Raw genomic sequence first — 20,599 nt, forward strand, 5'->3', positions numbered from 1 at the left:
TCCAGGTGTTTCTTTTCCTGCAAAATAGGTGACGAGCAATGGTGAGGCAGAAAAAGGACTGGTTGCAGAATCAAGAAACTTAAAAACTTTAGCTCAAGCCCAGATCTGAGATTTTTGGTAAGTTAATTGCTGTCCTCAATTATAAAAAGCTTAGACTAGATCCGTGATTCTCTGGAGCTGAGTGAGATGGGAGCTATAGGGATTTTACCAACGATAAAAATGCCTGCGAAATTTAGCAACAGATATCTGATTCCATAATTCCTCTCTCTATGTAATTTCATTGAAGTAATAGTTGACTTACAATGTTGTGTGATTCCATAATTCTTAACATCCCTCCCAATTCGCGTAATTATAACAAGGCAATCTATCTCTATTCGATATGTGTTTTTATTCGTATCAATCTCATCCTTCATTCAAAAATATTTATTAGTGGTTGATTATGTGCCAAGTACCGTATTATCTGGTTTGTAGTCTCTTTCCGAGGTAGCACTGTCATTTAGAATTTTATCCCTATCTTCCAAACTTGGAACGCGAAAGTATGCGCATCTAAGTCGTGTTGTTTATAAACACGCCGGGTCCCTCACCCGTCCTTTCTCCACCCATTACATTCCAAGGCTGGTCCCTCTAGGCTGACAGACATTAGATGAATTCCTCTTGGGAACGACATCCCTCGTCTACTAGTCTGCATCAACACCAATTTCCCGGCTGGCCGGTGGGAATTCGGGTGGGACGTTTCGGAAGTTTGAATGACTCCCCAGCACATCCTGCCCCTCAGCAGGGCGTAACCGGCTCACGGGTGCCGTTAACCCTCGGCTCGGACCCACGGAGGTCGCGGGGCGGCTGCTAACTGATTTAAGATTCTCCCCGGGTGGGGAGGTGGCCCTGGCGGGGCTCTGGTTTCCTCGGTTCCCAGATCCAGTGCACAGACGCCGCGCGCGCCGCCTCTCACTGCGCAGGAACTTCCCCGGCCTCTGCGTTCACTCAAGCGCCGGAGCCGGCTGTTCGCACGCGCCCGCCGTCCTCCTGCCGGGGCCGCGCTCCCCGCGCCACCGCGCGTGTCCTCAGGGAGCCTCTGCCTCCCCGCGCCTCCCCCGCCCCGCGTGCCCTTCGGTCCGTCCCTCCGCCGGGCCGACGCGAGGGGAGCGCGCCGCGCGCGCCCGCGGCAGGACGACGTGCGCGAGACGCACGGCCCCGCGCGGAGCGCCGGAAGGAGCCGGGCCGGGACTTCGCGCGTCGTGCGCGCGCCGCCGCCCGCCGCCCCCCCCCCCCCCCCCCACCGCCCGGCTGAGGCCTCGCGCGCGCGCACTGAGGCGCCGCCGCCGCGGCTGCTGCTCCGGCTGCTGCAGGAGGCGGCGCTGGCTGGCGGCTGCGCTCGCTCCAGTCGGCGAGCGGAGCAGCGAGCGAGCGTGTGTGTGTTTTTTAAAGATGGCCGGAGCGGCGGCGGCGGTGGCCGCGGGAGCAGCAGCTGGAGCCGCCGCGGCAGCCGTGTCGGTGGCGGCTCCGGGCCGGGCCTCGGCGCCCCCGCCGCCTCCGCCGGTGTACTGTGTGTGCCGGCAGCCGTACGACGTGAACCGCTTCATGATCGAGTGCGATATCTGCAAGGACTGGTTCCACGGCAGGTAAATAAACCCCCTCCAGCCCCGCCGCCGCCGCCGCCGGCCACCGGCCAACCGCCGCCGTCGCCGCTCCGGCCACCCGGGCCGCCCTCCGCCCGGCCGCCGCGCCGCGCCGAGCGCGCAGGGGCCCCGGCGCCGAGCCCCCGGCCCGGGCATGGGGGCGCGCGGGGCCCCGGGCTCGCCGGGCGCCGGGCGAGCTAGCGGGGCTGGTGGGATCGCCCGGCCGGGCGAAGAGTCGCCGCAACACACGGGAACAAAGGGGACCGGCCGAGAAGTTGGCAGGGGAGGACCGGGGCGAGGGGACGCGGCCGGGGCAGGCGCCGGCGGAGGCGGCGGGCGGAGCGCCGGCCGGCGCGGCCCGCCGCCCCTCGCCGCGCCCGCAGCCCGGCCGCCGCCCCGCCCGGCCGGCCGCCCGGGGCTCCCGGCCCAGAGTCGCCGCCCGGCCGGCCGCCCTCCCCGGCCGGCCGGCCGGCCGCCGCTCCTTCCTTCCGGGCGGCGAGCGGCTGGTCCCGGCGCGGGGTCTCCAGAAATTGCCCTCCCCGCCCCCGCCACCGCCCGCGGGTCCCGGTCGCGCCCCCTTCCCCGGGCTTCATCAAACTTCCTCGGCCGCGGGGCGCCGGGACGCGGGCGTCGGCAGCGCCAGCCCGGCGGGGCTCCGCCGAGTGAACGGAGCAACAGATGAGGCGCTCTCGGGGACTTGAGCGATGCCAGTGGGAAGTTCGGGCCGGGGGTCCCGGGCGGGGCGGCAGGTCGGCTCGGGTCGCGGCCCGCGCCCGCCTGTCCTCCCCCCCGCCGCCCCGGCGCAGCCCGTCCCGGCGGGGGTGGAGCGGATGGAGTGGGCAGCGGGGCCCGAAGGGACAGCCACCCGTCCCCCACCCCCCGCGCCGCCCCCGCGCCGCCGCTCAAACTTTACAAAGAGTGAGATTTCCCGTCGCCCGAGGGGCCGGCGACACCCGCGCGGCCCGGGGCCGGCGCCCGGAGCGGGGGGCGAACTTTCTCCGGCCGGCGGGGACCTCGGGTCGGGAGGCGGGGGCGGCGAGCGTCACCCTGTGCCTCGGCCGCCGCCTGCCTTTCGGGTTTGACGTTTGTGAGAGCTCGGGCCGCCTCCGCCGCCGACTCGTGTGTTTTGTAATCAAAGTGTGAGGCTAATAAAGGGCGGCGCCACAGCCTCTTGACTCCGGCGTGGGAGGGATTCGCAGGCATTTAAACAAAGAAACTAGTTGAGGTTGGGCTCCCGAAGTCCTTATTTGGGTGTTGTGGCGAAGCCTGCGGTCACTTTTAGGTGAGGCAGGTTGCCCGAGCCCCGTTTCGCCTTGTCTCTGGGCGAGAGTGCGCTCGCGGGTAAGAGCAGATATGGGGACTGTGATTGTAGGAAGTGTCCTTTGATTGACAGCAGGACATTTAAATACAGCCTCCGCTTCCCCCCCCTCCCCAATTTTGCAGAAACGCTACACGACCAGGCCAGATGTCTTAGTCTCCCTCTACCGGCCCTGGGAGAGAAAACCAGTTAAATGACAGCGATCTTGTCAGTGTTTAGTGCTAGGTAGAGTTAGTTTTACTTAATTTTCAAGTGCAGCCAGTTTTCCTTACTCAGTTTTCAGGTTGCACAATTCTGACAGCAACAACAGAGGGGAAAAACAACAACAACAACAAATCGTCACTGTAAAAGAAGGACAGTGTCCTTATTTTGTATATCAGATAATCTTTTAACAGTCTGGTATATGGTGGGAATGTTATTACAAACGTGCCGCTTTGTAATTAAGAATGAATTATCTAAAGTTCTTTTTTATTACTTGAAACCGATGTTTTCCCTATATTTCGATTGTATGTAAAACTGAAATATGAAGATACCAAGTCTTGCCAGTTCTATTTCTACATCCTCTTTTCCCGTCATAGGCAACCAGAATAGAGATTATCCAAAAGTCTAGGTTACATATAGAATAAAACCCGGATCCCTGGTGATTATGTAAATATTTATTTTTTCAAAGAACTCTTGTTCTTTGCTGCATAAGAAATTCATCGCATTGTACAATGTAGCGATTTGAGAGGTTAATAAATTTTTGCCTAGAATTTTATTTATCTTAATTTAGGTAACACTGTAACCATGAAAAACTGCAGGTAGTTTACGCAGACTTTTGTTAATATGTTTAAATATAAATTTGTAAACAGGTGAAGTTGAAGGGAAAATAAAGAGGGTGTGTGTGAATGAGGGCGAACAGGGCCAAAGCAAGTACGGTCTGCTTTGTCGCATAAATTTGGGTGACTTTATATCTGTGGAAGTGACTTTGAAAAATGTGTTTTTGAACCCAGGGCTTTTTTGAACAGCAGTCTTTGAGAAATTAATGTGATTCAGATGTTAAAACTTAGAAAATTTAGTGATAATGCCCTGCCATGTAAAAGCAATATCTTATTAGCAAGTTTAATTCTTAATGAAATCTTGGTGATTTGGGATCCATATGTTTTTCTCATAGTCAATATTTACTCTCTTAATTGTATCACAAAATGAATGGTTTGTTGAACACAGCAAAATGTTCCCTATTTATTAATTATTAAACAAACATCATTTGCTTATGTGAGAACTGGCCCCTTAAGTACCAAGGTAATCTTTAATCTCCATGCTCAGCTTTCCTTTGGTTTCCAGGGATGGTCTGTCTGCAGAAGAGAGAGGGTAGGAGGGTGGATGCAGAGAATTATCTTTACCTGGTTAACTTCTTGATGCTTTCATTTTTTTCAAGTAGAAGAATTTTTTAAATTCAAGGAGTCACTAAAATTTTGGGTAAGTTTGGGTTTACTCTGCCTGCAGTTTCTGACATATGGGACTCTGAAAAGTTTTTGCCCTAATTTATCCTGACTGGGAAGGAAGACCCTTCCTTGATGCTTTTTAGCCAGGCATGAGGGCAGATGGAACCAGCTTCCTCCAGGTTTGAGACTGCATCCTTGGTGTTCAGGAATTCCAGTCCCTAAGTCTGCCTAAGTCTTTTCTGTAAGTGAGAGGGGAAAAGAACATGTGCCCAGGATACAACCTGTAATTGATACCCTAGCGGCAGCGATCTGAGGAATTAACAGGATTTTCCTGGGCAGGTTCCTTCCAACCTAGAAATGGAGTTTTTCTCTCTGAGTCCTTGCTGGGGTTAAGACAGTGGAGATCTTTCTTGGCAATGCCCTACCCCCTCATCTCTAGGCTAGATGTCTTTCCATAGAGCTTTTGTGTCATCCTATGCAAAACTGCATCATTGCCCTAATTCAGTTGTATTATAATGTATTTTGTCTCCCCATTATAATGCAAACAGCTTTATTTATTAGTCTTGTTAGTCATGTGTTCATTTTGATTGGCAAAAGTAATATATTGTAGAAAAATTGGGAAGTACAGAAGAGTATCAAAAATATGACAGTACCCATGTCTTCCAGAGATTACCGCTATTTTAACATTTAAGGTATACATATGTATTTTTATTTTTATTTATTTTTTTCTATACGTATTTTTAAAAATAAAACAAAACTGAGAATTTATTTTATGCATTCTACGTTACCTATTGTTCATTAATATATACTTTTTCTTGCATCTTTAATGTTCTTTGAAAAACATTTTCAGTGACTGCATAGAGTTTAATTTCATGGAAGTACATTACATTTCAAAATCATTCCCCTCTTGTTAGTTTTTTACTTTGTTTACTACTTTTTCTTGTACTTCCTAATGATGGATAGTTGACATCCTTCTAAACAAACCATTGTGAGCATCTCTGATCATTTCCTTAGAATAAATCAAGTGAGTTAATGCATGTAGAACACTTAGAAGAAGATCTGGCCCATGTAAATACTCAATAAGAAATTTCCTTGAAGTAGAATTATTAGTCACAGGACACAGATATTTTTAGGCTTGTGCCTATTGCCAGATTGTCTTTTAGAAAGGTTATTTCAGTTTATACTCTCACCCACTGCCCACTTATGTTTGCTTGGATTCTCACTGAGGTATTATTAACCATTACTGTCCCCCCCCCCCAAAAAAAAAGAAACCAAACAAAGCAAAATGTTGCCATTCTGCAGGTAAGTGAATATTGCCACCAAAAGACATACCCATGAACCCAGAAGACCACTCATGGCAGCACTATTCATATTATCCCCAAACTGGAACAACTTAAAGGTCATCAATAGTCAGTTGTATGAATTGTGATATAGTCATAAATTGAAATGCTTCTTAGCCATAAAGAAGGAATGCACTACTGATATATGCAGCAACATGGGTGAATCCCACAGATGTAAAATTGAACAAAAGAAGACAGACACAAAAGCATATACTGTTTGATTCTACTTATATGAAGTTCAAGTACAGGCATAATTGGGTGATAGAAGTCAGACTAGTACTTACCTCTCAGGGGGTATTTACTGAGAGGAGGCCCAAGAGAGCTTCTGAGGTGCAGGAAATGTTCTATATCTTGGTCTTGGGTTGTTGTTACATGAGTGTATATACAGATGGAAAAGTTCACTGAGCTGCATGTGCACTGAAGATTTTTTAACATTTTATTACACCTCAGACATTAAAATAAAAAGTTTAAAACATTAAAAACTTGCCACTTTAGTAGCTGACACATAGTATTTTGTAATTTTCTTTCATTTCTTTTTCCTGACACAAGGGATTGCCTCTTGTGTTTTATCAAGTATGACGTTGGCTTTGGCCCAGTTTGCAGTATGCCTGGCGCTGTTCTTGGTGCTAGGAATATAGCAGTGAACAAACCAAAGTCCTCCTTCTCCTGTAACTCACATTTTATGGAGGTGGGGATGGTGGGCAGGTGGGATAGGTGAGCAGATATACATGACACAAGAATGCTAAGTGCTGTGAAGAAAAATTGAGTTAGGAAAGAGAGGACTGGGTGTGGTATAGGCTACTTTCATATGGTGTGATTATAGAAGGCTTTGAGCAGGAGACGTTTGAACGCTAGAAAATTTTGGATTTCACTCAGAGCACATAGTCAGATATTTTGAGTGGAGGGTTAAACGATTTGACTTAACCTTTAAAAGGTTCACTCTGGCTGCTACATGGAGAAAAGACTGGGGGGCGGGGGGTAAAGGTGACAGGCAGGCGAGTAAGAAAGCTATTGTGATAATCCAGGTGAGAGAGGATTTTAAATGTTTGATTGGTTTTGGTAATTTACAAGTGTCCTATATTAATTTTGATTCCTGAAGCTTGAATGAATGAAGAGCCTGGTTTATGGGGACAGAAGCATATTACCTAGAATAATGCTCTTGGATAGGAGTTTCTCAGCTGCTGACTCTAGAGTCCCAGGAACTCACTCGAACGCTTTCTGAATGCTTTACCAAGTGCCAGGCACTGTCCTCACTGCGTTAGCTGTATTAATTAACTCATCTAATTCTCACTGTAACCTGGCTGGGTAAGTGTTATTATTATCTCCATTTTACAGATGAGGAATCTGAGGGTTGAGAGGTCCGTAACTTTCCCAGGGTTGCAAAGCTAGAAGGTTCATAAAACTAGATCTGAACTCTGTCTCTATCCTGGGGCAGCGGGGGTGGTGGGGTGGCGATGTAGGTAAAACAGATGTGACAGAGTTCCAGAGAAATACATCTGTAAACATCTTCCCTTTTTTTCTTTATTAAAATTATTTTCTTTGGCGTAAATATGTTTAAAATGATCATAACTGCCTTGGGAACAGAGTATAAACTAGTTATTTGAAAAGTACTATAATTAATTCTGTTTCATCCTTACTATAGTGAATTTATTATTGGAGTATATTTTGATTTTCTTTAATGTTAAGGATGGGAATTATTTTTAAAATTTGTTTTATATGCATTTCTGCTTAATGATCAAGTCTTTTAGTATTATAAACTTAATAGGTGGACATGTATCTCCCTGTAGGAGACAAAAAGTCCATTTATTGAGTTTGTCAACATCCTTTTTTGATGTGACAGTTTATCATAGAAGAATATATGAGTACTTTCTTCATATGTTTCTCTTATAATAGTATTCTACATGCATACTCAATTTTGCTGTTTGAACTAAAATATGTTTGAAATGGAGTCCTATCTCAGAATGCTTAGTGGCACTAACATACAGTTCTCATCAAACTTTAAAAAAATTTTAAACCATTAGTTTGGGGCAGATTTCTGCTTGGTATGCTCTCATATCCCATGTTCTTTGGTATGAAATTGAGTTTACTGATTGCCCAAGGGGAAGAATGCCTTTATGTTTGATGATCTGGCGTGGTGGGGCTCAAGAATAAGAAAAGAACAGGAGTAAAGGAATTTGATTATAAAGCAAGCTTTGGTTGGTTTGCGCAGTTGAAACCTCACAATAATTTGCACAGCCTTTGAACAGTTGGCCAGTGCGGATGTTGCAGCTGCTACCAAGAGTCTAATTCTTTTTGGAAGTTACATTTTATTACTCTAGTGATTGCTTACTTACTTTTTTATTAATATTAATATTATACTTTTTCCATTAATTAGAATGTGAATTAATGGCAACTTGTGTGGTTTTTGTATGTATTTGCGTGAGCCCTGGTTCCTTTTATTGGAGAATGGTTGTTAGAAACCAAGGTCTGGCACTCACTGGGCTCATTGCTTCTAGGCCTTCTCAGTGGACAAAGCTAGGAAATACGCTAATCACATACATCTGTGTTTGTGTCTACCTGTATTAAAACCAGGAAGTTTTATAATGATACCTTTGATTCTAATCCAACACCACAGGGTTCATTTTAACCTTCCCTCTTTCCTTGCTTATAACTTTGTTGACTAACAGAAACACAGCTCTCTTTATCTACAAGATATGTATTTGTTCAATCCTAGTGTGTACATAAAGTACATAGAATAGTTCTCAAATTGCTAACCCATACCCTTCTGAGAAACCCAGTTTGCTAAGTAGATTACAGTATTTGTGTGTAGTTTTTTTGGGTTTTGTTTGTTTGTTTGTGTCTTTAGCCTTTTATAGTATCTGGGCAGAACACTGTTTTCTAAAGTTAGCTTAGTTCTTTTCTTCTACTTCAGTGCCTCATTTATTTGTAATACAGTTAGGTTTATTTGTTACTGTTTGTATTGCATTTTGGATTCCTCCTTTGTCCTGGTTGGTTTTAATTGCTGGTTCATATTTTGAGTATGTGGAACATTACTGTGGTTCTGAGAAGCCAGAAGTTCCATGAAGAGTTATACTCAGAGTGTCAAGCCCTCTTCACTCCCTCTACCCTTCCCTGTGCCCCGTCTCCCCCATCCCCGTGAGTAATCAATCTCTTTAGTTTCTGGTTTATGCTTTCTGTGTGGAGTTTCTTCTTTTGTTTTTTTTCCCACAAATGAGCAGATCCTTTTTTTACACAAAGTGTAGCATATGATAAATACTCTTCACTTTGCTTTTTTTCACTTGGTGGTGTATACTGGAAATCACTTGAGGTCAGTTCATAGAGCTCTTTTTTTTTTTAAGCTCTTTATTGGAATATAATTGCTTTACACTCTTGTACCAGTTTTTGAGGTACACCAAAGTGAATCAGCAGTATTTATACATATATCCCCATATCCCCTCCCTCCTGAGACTCTTTTTTCACCTTCCCTATTCCAGCCCTCTAAGTCATCACCCATCATCGAGTTGATCTCCCTTTGTTATACAGCAGCTTCCCCCGCTATCTAGCTATTTTATATTTGGTAGTGTATATATGTCTATGCTACTCTCTCACTTCATCCCAGATTCCCATTCGCCGCCCCCCCAACCCCGTGTCCTTAAGTCCGTTCTCTACATCTGCATCTTTATTCTTGCCCTATCACTGGGTTCATCAGTACCATTTTTTTTAGATTCCATATATATGAGTTAGCATATGGTATTTGTTTTTCTCTTTCTGGCTTACTTCGCTCTGTATGATAGTCCCTAGGTCTATCCACCTCATTACAAATAGCTGCATTTCATTCCTTTTTATGGCTGAGTAATATTCCATTGTATATATGTGCCACATCTTTTTTATCCATTCATCTGTTGATGGGCATTTAGGTTGCTTCCATGTCCTGGTTATTGTAAATAGTGCTGCAGTGAACATTATGGTACATGTTTCTTTTTGGATTATGGTTTTCTCTGAGTATATGCCCAGGAGTGGGATTACTGGGTCATATGGTAGTTCCATTTTTAGTTTCTTAAGGAACCTCTAAACTGTTTTCCATAGTGACTGTACCAATTTACATTCCCACCAACAGTGCAGGAGGCTTTCCTTTTCTCCACACCCTCTCCAACATCTATTGTTTGTAGATTTTGTGATGATGGCCATGCTGACCTGTGTGAGGTGATACCTCATTGTGGCTTTGACTTGCATTTCTCTAATGCTTAGTGATGTTGAGCATCTTTTCATGTGTTTGTTAGCCATCTGCATACATAGAGCTCTTCTTTATTCTTTTTAACAGCTGCATGGTACTTCCTTGTGTGCATGTACCCTGTTTTATTCATCCATTTTCTTATGTATGGGCATTTAGGTTGTTTATAATATTTTACAATTACAAACAATGCTGTAATGAACTTTGTGCATATGTGTTTTCACGGTAATGGAGGTTTAGCTTCAGGTTAGGTTGCTAGAAGTGGGATTATTTGGTCAGAAGATTAAGTACATTGTTTTGTCAGGATTACCAGATTCCCTCCAGAGTGGTTGGAGTAGCTTTCATTCCCACCAGCAGTGTAGGAGAGTGCAGCTTTCTGCACATTCTTGTCATCAGGATGTGTTGTCATATTTTTAATCTTTGCCAATCTGATAGGTGAAAAATGGTATCCATGTTTTGGTCTGCATATCTCTAATTACAAATGAGTTTGAACAATTTTTCATGTGGTTGGGGGCCATTTTCTTTCTCTCTCTCTCTTTCTTTCTCTCTCTCTTTCTCTTTCTCTCTCTCTCTTTCTCTGTCTCTCTCTCTCTTTCTCTGTCTCTCTGTCTCTCTCTCTCCCTTTCCCTCTTTCTGTCTGCCTGTCTTTCTTTCTGTCTGTCTGTCTGTCTTTCATCTGTTTGTATATTCTGAGAGTCCCTGCATGTGTTTGCGCAAGCATAAATGGGATGGTTAATGAAAACTAGTTGAATGTTAAGGTTTACTTGCTGGGTTGGTTTGTCATTCAGCTGAATGTTGCTAGCCACCATGAGGGTCTTGACTTTAATTTTAATTTTGGGGTTTTTTTTGAGAAAATTTCGAACATAAACGGAAATAAATAGAACAGTATAATAGGCTCCCAGAGAAACGTCACTCTACTTTAGTGACTATCAATTCGTTCATGACCAATCTTGTTTCATTTAACCCTGCCCCCATTTCCCTTGCACTTGGTGTTATTCTGAAGTGAACTTGTGATTATATCTGTGACTATTTCAGCATATATATCTATTAAGATAAGGCTTCTTTTAAGAAAAACTACAGTACCTTTAAAACAACTAAAAATAATTGAAAAGTGTGTAGTATCATCAGTATTCAGTGTTCAGATTTTCAGTTGTCTCATAAATGTCATAATATTTTTTACTATTTTGGTACTATAGTAAATGGTAAATATAGTAAATTTTGGTACTGTAGTTTGAATCAAGGTCCAGATAAGGTGCACGCATTATGATTAGTTGATGTGTCTCTTAATCTGTAGCAGTGGTTCTCAACTGGATGGGATTTTGCCTCCCAGGGGACACTTGGCAGTGTCTAGAGACTTTTTTTATTTTGGCAGGGGGATAGGGTGGGGTTGTTCTTGGCATGTCGTGGGTAGAGGGCAGGGATGCTGCTGAACGTCCTGCACAGAGCAGCCTCTGCAAGAGAGAATTAGCTGATCCTGCATGTCAGTAGTGCTGCTGTTGGAAAACTCTGATCTGTAGGTTTCCTGTATGTTTCTCTTTTTTCCTTTGCAGTTTATTTGTTGCAGAATGTGGTTGTTTATCCTCTGAAGTTTTCCACTTTCTGGATTTTACTTATTACATCCCTGCAGTGTCTTTCAACATGTTTCTCTCTTTCCTGTAAATTGGTAGTTGGAGCTAGACAAGCTTGATCAGATTCAGGTTTCTCCCTCCAAGAATATTTTGTAAGTGGCAGGTATAGTCTTCTATCAGGAGGTGTGAAATATCTGATTGTTTCTCTTTTTGTCATGTTTGGTGCCATTGATCAATGCCAGTATCCATTCATTCATTTGTTAGCAGTTGCAAAATGATATTTTGATTATAAAATTTCTTCATTTATTAGCTGGAATACTTCTATAAAGAGAAAACTTTCCTTCATCTACTCCTTTGGTTAGCTGGTGGTACTGTTTGTATAAGAGAGGCAGATTTAAATGTTTGATTCTTTTCCTTAATCACTAGTTTTGAAATTAATTGGCTCGCTAGCATCCTCTATTGGTTATTAAAGGAAAAATTAAAGGAAAAATTCAGTGTATAATATTTTTTAGCAATGTGAAGTAAAATGATGGATTTTTACCTTAAGAATACCTAAATAGTCAAAGGTCCATGTCTCCTTTGACCACATAACTTGTAATTAAAAAACAAAAACAAAACCCCCAAAATCTGGTGAAAAATTCAAGCAATATAGAAAGGTAAAAAAATGAAAAGTGAAAGTGTCTTGTCTCCTTCCTACAGTCCCCTTGCCCCAGTGGTAAACACCATTAACAATTAGGAATTTCCATCCAGATGAAAGGGGTCATATGGTATAAATGGTTTTGTACCTTGCTCTTTTTCATTTATTAAAATATTCTGGAGGTCTAGGAGAGCTTTTCATATCAGCATATAGAGATATCTCATTCTTTTTAATGGCTGAGTAGAATTCCATTCTGTGGATTTACTATAATTTACCTGGTTCTCTGTTGATGAATTCTTCAGCTGGTTTCTGTCTCTCTTTTTCTTAGTATTTACTTAACAGTGCTGCAATGTGTATGTTTGTATGTTTACCTTTATTCTTGATGAGCATTTAGGTATTCTTAAGGTAAGTTCCTAGTATATACATTTTGAAATTGTTTTCGGCTGTGGACCTATTTAAAATTTATTTTCTAGGGCTTCCTAGGTGGCGCAGTGGTTAAGAATCCTCCTGCCAATTCAGGGGACACGGGTTCAAGCCCTGGTCCGGGAAGATCCCACATGCCGTGGAGCAACTAAGCCCGTGCGCCACAACTATTGAGCCTGTGCTTTAGAGCCCATGAGCCGCAACTGTTGAGCCCATGTGCTGCAACTACTGAAGCCCATGCGCCTAGAGCTCATGCTCCGCAACAAGGGAAGCCAGGGCAATGAGGAGCCCGCGCACCACCAGGAAGAGTAGCCCCTACTCACCACAACTAAAATGAAGCCCGCGCACAGCAAAAAAGACCCAACACAGCCAATAAAATAAATAAATTAATTAATTAATTAATTAAAAAATAAATAAAATAAGAACACTCTATGACATACATCAAAGCAAGATCCTTTTTGACCCACCTCCTAGAATCATGGAAATAAAATCAAGAATAAACAAATGGGACCTCATGAAACTTAAAAGCTTTTGCATAGCGAAAGAAACCATAAACAAGACTAAAAGGCAACCCTCAGAATGGGAAAAAATAATTGCCTATGAAACAACAGACAAAGGATTAACCTCCAAAATATACAAGCAGCTCATGAAGCTTAATACCAAAAAAGCAAATAACCCAATCCACAAATGGGCAGAAGACCTAAATAGACATTTCTCCAAAGAAGACATACAGATGGCCAACACACACATGAAAAGATGCTCAACATCACTAATCATCAGAGAAATGCAAATCAAAGCCACAATGAGGTATCACCTCACACCGATCAGAATGGCCATCATCACAAAATCTGGAAACAACAAATGTTGGAGAGGGTGTGGAGAAAAGGGAACTCTCCTGCACTGTTGGTGGGACTGTAAGTTGGTACAGCCACTATGGAAAACAATTTGGAGGTTCCTTAAAAAACTACAAATAGAACTACCATATGATCCAGTAATCCCACTACTGGGCATATACCCAAAGAAAACCATAATCCCCAAAGAAACGTGTACCATAATGTTTATTGCAGCACTATTTACAATAGCCAGGACATGGAAGCAACCTAAATGCCCATCAACAAATGAATGGATACAGAAGATGTGGCATATATATACAATGGAATATTACTCAGCTATAAAAAGGGATGAGATGGAGCTATATGTCATGAGGTGGATAGAACTACAGTCTGTCATACAGAGTGAAGTAAGTCAGAAAGAGAAAGACAAATATTGTATGCTAACTCACATATACGGAATCTAAAAATGGTACTGATGAACTCAGTGACAAGAACAAGGACGCAGATACAGAGAATGGACTGGAGAACTTGAGGTTTGGTGGGGGCGGGGGGTGAAGGGGAAGCTGAGATGAAGCGAGAGAGTAGCACAGACATATATATACTACCAACTGTAAAACAGATAGTCAGTGGGAAGTTGCTGTATAACAAAGGGAATCCAACTCGAGGATGGAAGATGCCTTAGAGGACTGGGGCGGGGAGGGTGGGGGGGACTCAAGGGGGGGGGGAGTCAAGGGAGGGAGGGAATACGGGGATATGTGTATAAAAACAGTTGATTGAACTTGGTGTACCCCTAAAAAAATAATAAATAAATAAAATTTAAAAAAAATAAAATAAATAAAATAAAATTTATTTTCTAAAGGGACTGTTGATCAAAGACAGGAAGCGTATGGTACTGAAATACAAGTTCGATGAGCTTAAACATACTAACTATGCAAATGTAAGGATACTTCTTTACCAGCGCTTTAAGTTGCATTCACCTGGTAATTCTGATGCATCAAAAAATCATTGTTACTTGAGGCGGGGGGGAGTCAAGGAAGGGAGGGAATGCGGGGATGTGTGTATAGAAACAGTTGATTGAACTTGGTGTACCCCCCCCCCCCAAAAAAATCATTGTTAGAGGAAATACAATGACATAACCGATTTGTATTTTATTATGGGGAAGGGGAAATAAAACTCTTTCAGGATGCTCTGTGGAGAAGCACTGAACTTATGTGCCTTTGTAAATGGGAAGTGTTTTCCTTGAGCACAAAACACAGAATTTCGCACATTATATTGACTTCTATTTACTGGTTATCAGTTAGTAATCATAAAAGTCTGACATCACGTGCAATAAATTGTGAAACTGCAAAAGCTGCAGGAAGCTATACCATTGTAGATAATTTGGTGTTTTTTTATGCACAAAAGCTGTTGTCAGATGAGTGGTCCTAGCTGACAAAGAAATTGGAATGTAGTCCACTGTGGTCCCTTTTGATTTATACACTGTCCTATGGATACTTTAATATTAGTAAATATAAGAAAGAAAATAAAATGGTCCTGGACATCTGTCTGGAAGTCCTGGACATCTGTCTGGAAGTCCTGGAGATATTCACACTGCCCAGGAGCCCCATAGATTGTTAAAAACAAACAAACAAACAAAGAAACAAAAACACATGAACAAAAGTCAGAGCAATGAAACAGTTTGGATAGCTTCCTGACTGAGCCAGTAAGTGACAAAGTATGGGGCAGAAGGCACCCTCAGAGCAGAGGCTTTCTGTTCCCATCAGTGACTTCAGAAGCTTTCTGTCGTGACTGACCTCATGGGAATGTTCTCTCCTAGAGCCTGGGTTTGTGGGTTCTTGGGACTTTCCTCTTCTCTGTGACCTCCTACAGTGCCTCACCTGTCACGCATACTGCACTCTAAACATGTGGTCATTCTTTTTTATTTTACTACTTTTTGAAGGAACCTTGGGATATAAGCTGTCTGTAGATTAGAGCAATTCTGGTCTTGTCTGCAGATTAGAGGAATTCTAATCTTTTTACTTAATTTAACTTGTCTCAGGTCTGACTCATAGTCCTCTCTTACATTCTTCCTATTTTAAGGCTGGCTTTCTGTGTGTCTGGTTCTTGAAGTCACTTTCCTTATTTTACTGGCCTGTCCTTATTTTCTGCATATCAGAGGATCAACATTTCCTTAGATGCCATGGTTACTGGGAGAGCAGAGTCCCTGCTTTTTGACTCAGGGACTTCTTTCCTCACACCTGCTTTTCCGGCCATCCAAATGCCAAGTAGTCAGCACTGGACTCTGCTTGCCTTGTTCTCCTATTCTTGCCTCTCCCTCTGTGGAAGGAGAGATCAGATTCCCTGATCTGACCTTGTTTTCTCATTCCGTGATCCCCGTGTTGGAAATGATTATCCTCTGAAAGCTCCAAAGTCTTTCACACACTTCTTTCCCTCAGGATCACCTCGTTGGGGCTGCCTGTCCCTTCAGAAGTGTTACCCAGGGAATCTATCCACTTACTTCCTGCCAGTTGCAGGGTGTTTTTAGTCTTGTCCTCGCCCCAGGGCTGCTGCATGATTCATTCACCAGTTCCAGTGCTTTGAGGGGTTCTTTCCTTTCTTTGGACAGGACAGAGGAAGACTGTGGTACAAGTTTCATAAGACTGTAAGATCAAGTGATGTTAAGATATGCGTGACTTTTCTTCTCTCTTTACCACATCAGTGATTTTTGGTTTCGTTACCACTGTCACATTTCAAGCTTTTATTGACCACTGGCATGGTTTCTGCCATATCTATGTAGCACTGGTAATATTTACTTAATGTTTTTCTTTAAAACAACTTTAAATGGATTTTGGTTTTTTTAATTTAATTTTATCCTAAACAGTGGTCTCTGTTAAATCATATGTTTGCAGTGCTCACTACATATTTTAATATTTGTGAGAAAAGATATATTTATTGAGATAAAGAGTATTCATCATCTAAAGTGTTGATGTGTAAGATTGTCAGAAGGGTGATGATGGTGATTGATAAAGGGATAATACAGAGACAGGGAAAGGATACAGGTTTCTTTACTGGAAGTAAAGAATTGAAGATCTTAACCAAATGAGAATGGCTCTATGAAGCAGGAGGCCCAGCAGAATTTGTCCCATTGGCAGAACAAGCCACCCTGGCCTCCAGTTCTCATAAAGGTGCCCTGCTGCCAATGATAATGCCACCTGGGAACTGGATCCCGTCAGGTTCAGCCATTCTCCCGGTGTGGATGGTGCTGGGGTCCTCTGGGTTCCTGCCTATTTTAATGGTGACCTTGCCTGTCCAGCAGGTATGAGTAGCTGATCACAACCTCAGCATATTCCTTGGTATTTATGGAAAGACTGGATGATTTGTAGATCAGCTTCTCAGGCGTGCCATCTTTCTGGCAGGCTTCAAGCCTGTTTGAAATCTATTCCTTCGGGTATGCATAACTCTACACTTTGGTAGACATAGATCAGTAAAAAGTAGCTAGAAGGTTTGTACACACCCACAGAAAGAAGGGATCCTTAAATGATGAAAAGCAGCATATCTATTTTGTCAAAATAGCATATATTCTTCAAATAAATGACATTTTTTCCCTTGAGACATTTTTATTCTAGTCATTGTTTTTGAAGTGTCAGTGCTGCACATCTTGCATTCAGCCATTTGTATGTGAGCCAAAGTTTGCTTTAGTTATGGAGAGATCTATTTTCAGAATCAGGAAGTTTCTGGAAATGTAATTTCAGGAAGAAAAGGGAACTGCTAAGTCACTGAAAATTATCTTTAGGTGCATTAGGTGTGTTAGATCCCATCCCCTTTCCCCGATTCAAGGACGTGACTTCAGCAGTTACCCCCTCCCCCACAATATCATTGTTTTTCTCATTAGGGGGCAAATAATATATAACTTCATTAAAAAAAAAATCCTTGACCTGACATTCCTCTTTCAGCTGCAACCCTATTTCTTTTCTCTCTTTATAGCAAAATTCATCAGAAGAATTGTCCATATTTAATGCCTCCAGTTGTTGCTTTGCTTCCCTTCTTTCTTTGTCTAACTGAGGTCCTGTTCTCTCTGAACACAGTCCAGTGGGGCTTTCAACTTTACTCTTCCACTGGAATAGTTCTTATCACAGTTACCGATGAGTTTCACCTTACTTGGCTTCCAGGAAATCCCTATACTGATTTTCCTCCTGCTTCACTCTTCCTTCCTCCTCCTCATACCTCATTGCAGTTCCTTCTTATCTCTCTGGTCTGGTGTCACTGGAGTACCACAGGGCTCATCCCTCAGTAGTTCTCTTTTCTAGCATTTATCTGGCCCCACCACTTCAGTTTTCATCTGTATGTAGATGATCCCTCAATTTTTTATCTTCTTTGTAGACCTCTTCCCTGAGCTCTAAATGTAATTAAATATGTAATTGCCAACTTAATATCTCTACTGGGATGAACAGTAGGCATCCTCTGCTCTAGTGTATCTAAAGTCAAACTCCAGAACTCCCTTCTCAATCAGCTCCACTCCTCCTGCAGTCTGCTCCATCTCTGTTAATGCCAACTCCTTCAGGCCAGAACCTCTGGAGTCATCCTTGCTTCTTCTCTCTTAATCTGCATTAAATTTTCAGCAAAATCCTGTTGGCTTACCTTCAGAATCTCACCACGTCTCATCGCTTTCACATGCCTCCCCTGTATAAGTTCAGATTATTGCAGTAGCCTCCTAACTAGGCCGCACAGTTCAGATCCTGTGACGCCTTTGCCTGGAACCCTCTACAGAATCCCACTCAGAGCAGAGGGCTTGCTGTGGCCTGTGAGACCCTGCAGATTGTCCCCACACTCTGTATCAGGTGTCCTCTCCTGCCACTGCTCCTCTGGGCTGCACTAGCCTCCTTTCTGTCTGTCTCCCCCAAGAAAAATGTAAGCTTCAAGAGTATAGACACTCAATTTGTTGATTTCATCATTGCTGTATTTCCAGTGTCCTGATAGTGCTTTGAATGAGTGAATGGTTGAGCTGTAGAAGGCATTTGGGTTCATTTTACAGCATGAAGTTCATCTCTTGATGAAGGAAAGCAGGTAGTGTCAAGTGCGTACTTTACCCATTCTAAACAAATAAACTGCTATTATGGCCTGCACCTCTACCTGCTAATATTCCTGTTTCCTGCTCTCACCTCCCATATTTTATATTGCCTCTAGCTGTCTCTTCATAACCTAATCTCTTCTACCGAATCCTAGCTTGGTTTGCTCGTCCTCATTCTCAGAGTACCCCCCTTTCTCAGAGTTTACCCTCCCTCCACCCCTACCGCAGATACATATGTGTAATTTAGCGTAACACTTTCCTCTTCAGCAAAAAAAATTTCTCTGGAAATTCCCTGGTCATCACCATGATTTCTTTCTTCATTTAAAAATAGTTCCTGAAGTGCTACTTTCTCTGTGGAACTTCTCTTAAAATATTTTAATCGGTGGGGTACACGATGGGCATCTCCAGTGCACGGTCTTCTGAGCTGTGGCTTGGCTGGTTGGATCTGCGTACAGGTGAAGGGCTGAGATGCACAGTAGGCAGCTCCACTGTCACTGTGGACCTTTGCCCCCAGCTCAGAGCTCCAGCAGGCCCGGCCCTTGGAAGGCACGTTCAGTCCCATCTCCTTCAAGCCAGGCCTGCACCAGGCCGACATCAAGCTGACTGTATGGAAAAGGCTTTTCCGAAAGGTTCTGCCAGCCCCGGAGTCCCTCAAGCTGGATCCTGCCACGGCCCACCCGCTCCTGGAGCTCTCCAAGGGCAACACGGTGGTGCAGTGTGGGCTCCTGGCCCAGCAGCGCGCCAGCCAGCCCGAGGGCTTCGACTACAGCACGTGCGTCCTGGCCAGCAGGGGCTTCTCCTGCGGCCGCCACTACTACTGGGAGGTGGGGGTGGGCAGCAAGAGCGACTGGCGCCTGGGGGTCATCAAGGGTACGGCTAGCCGCCAGGGCAAGCTGAGCAAGTCCCCAGAGCACGGCGTGCGGCTCGTCTGCCTGAAGGAGGGCCGGGTGTACGAGGCCTTCAGCTGTCCGCAGGTGCCCCTGCCCGTGGCCGGCCACCCCCACCGCCTCGGCATCTGCCTGCACTGTGAGCAGGGGGAGCTGGCCTTTGATGCTGACCGCCCCGACGACCCGCGGCCGCTCTACACCTTCCAGGCCGACTTCCAGGGCAAGCTCTTACCCCATCCTGGACACGTGCTGGCACGAAAGGGGCAGCAACTCCCTGCCCATGGTGCTGCCCCCGTCCAGCGGGCCCAGCCACCTCACCCCCCCCACAGCCCACCAAGCTGTAGGGCTGCTCCCCAGCTCTGAGCACAGGGGGCTCAAGGGGTCCCGCTGGCTCCGGTGAGCAGAGGTGATGTCATCATTGTTCAGGGAGGTCTTCCTGCCTGGGCGTCCCTAGAAACAATTACAGGGAGAAGAGGACCACGGTCCTATTCCCAGGAGGGGGCATGTTTATTAACCTCTTTCCAGGCTATCAACCTTCGTATTAACATCAGAGCCAGGCCTTGGGGTCCGCGGGTCAAGCTGGGCTTCTCTTGGCCCCTCCTAACCATGATCTCTGCTTACTCTTCCCCCCGAGGGTGGAAGCACTTCCACACATAATTTCCTGCCATCATTGTGAACTTTAAATAACTTTAAGGATAATAAAATTAATGTTATTGCTTCAAAAAAAAATATTTTAATCCCTTTTGTCTAAAAGACGATTGCCCTCTTTCCACCTGCTCCCCGTTTCATTCTTCTGCACAGTGGTCCAGTTTCACAAGGGTTCATGGTAGCTGAGCCCAGAGCTGAGGCTGCTCTCATAGGTGGGACAAGATTTGCCTTTAAAACCCATCAGTTTTGTGTCTGTCTCTGGAACTGATATGTCGTAAGTTGGTAGGATGATTATTTTTCTCTCTGAAGAATTGCTAAGCTCCAGTGATGCTTTCATACCTGCACAAGTCAATTGTGGATTTCCTCATCAAGTTGGACAATTTTGTCCTTAATCTTTGTTCAGGAATTAAGTATTAAATATTACTTACTAATTAGTAATATTATTAATATTATCTGCTTAGTCTGTACCTATTTACCTATAACTTTATTATATGTGTTTTATGTATATGCTTGTTCATTATTCATCCCAGAGAGAATGGAGGAGTAATGGAGAGGAGGGTGAAGAACACAGGGAGTGGTAAGATGAGCAGATGTGTACGAAGAGTGAACTCATATCAGTGTGTCTGCATATTAGTTTGGCTAGACTAG

General features: G+C 44.2%; 1 protein-coding gene across 2 annotated transcripts in view; it reads left to right on the forward strand.

Moving 5' to 3' along the window:
- The first annotated feature begins 1,328 nt into the window (after positions 1-1,328).
- KDM7A (lysine demethylase 7A) overlaps positions 1,329-20,599 on the forward strand; it is an 81,526-nt gene continuing 62,255 nt past the window's right edge. For both annotated transcript variants that reach the window (XM_057730707.1, XM_057730708.1), the window contains exon 1: positions 1,329-1,619. In XM_057730707.1, coding sequence (XP_057586690.1) covers positions 1,426-1,619 — 194 coding nt within the window. In that variant the 5' untranslated portion in view covers positions 1,329-1,425. The remainder of the gene's footprint in view (positions 1,620-20,599) is intronic.

The sequence above is a fragment of the Hippopotamus amphibius genome, chromosome 4 (genome assembly GCF_030028045.1).
Source record: "Hippopotamus amphibius kiboko isolate mHipAmp2 chromosome 4, mHipAmp2.hap2, whole genome shotgun sequence".
NCBI lineage: Eukaryota > Metazoa > Chordata > Mammalia > Artiodactyla > Hippopotamidae > Hippopotamus > Hippopotamus amphibius.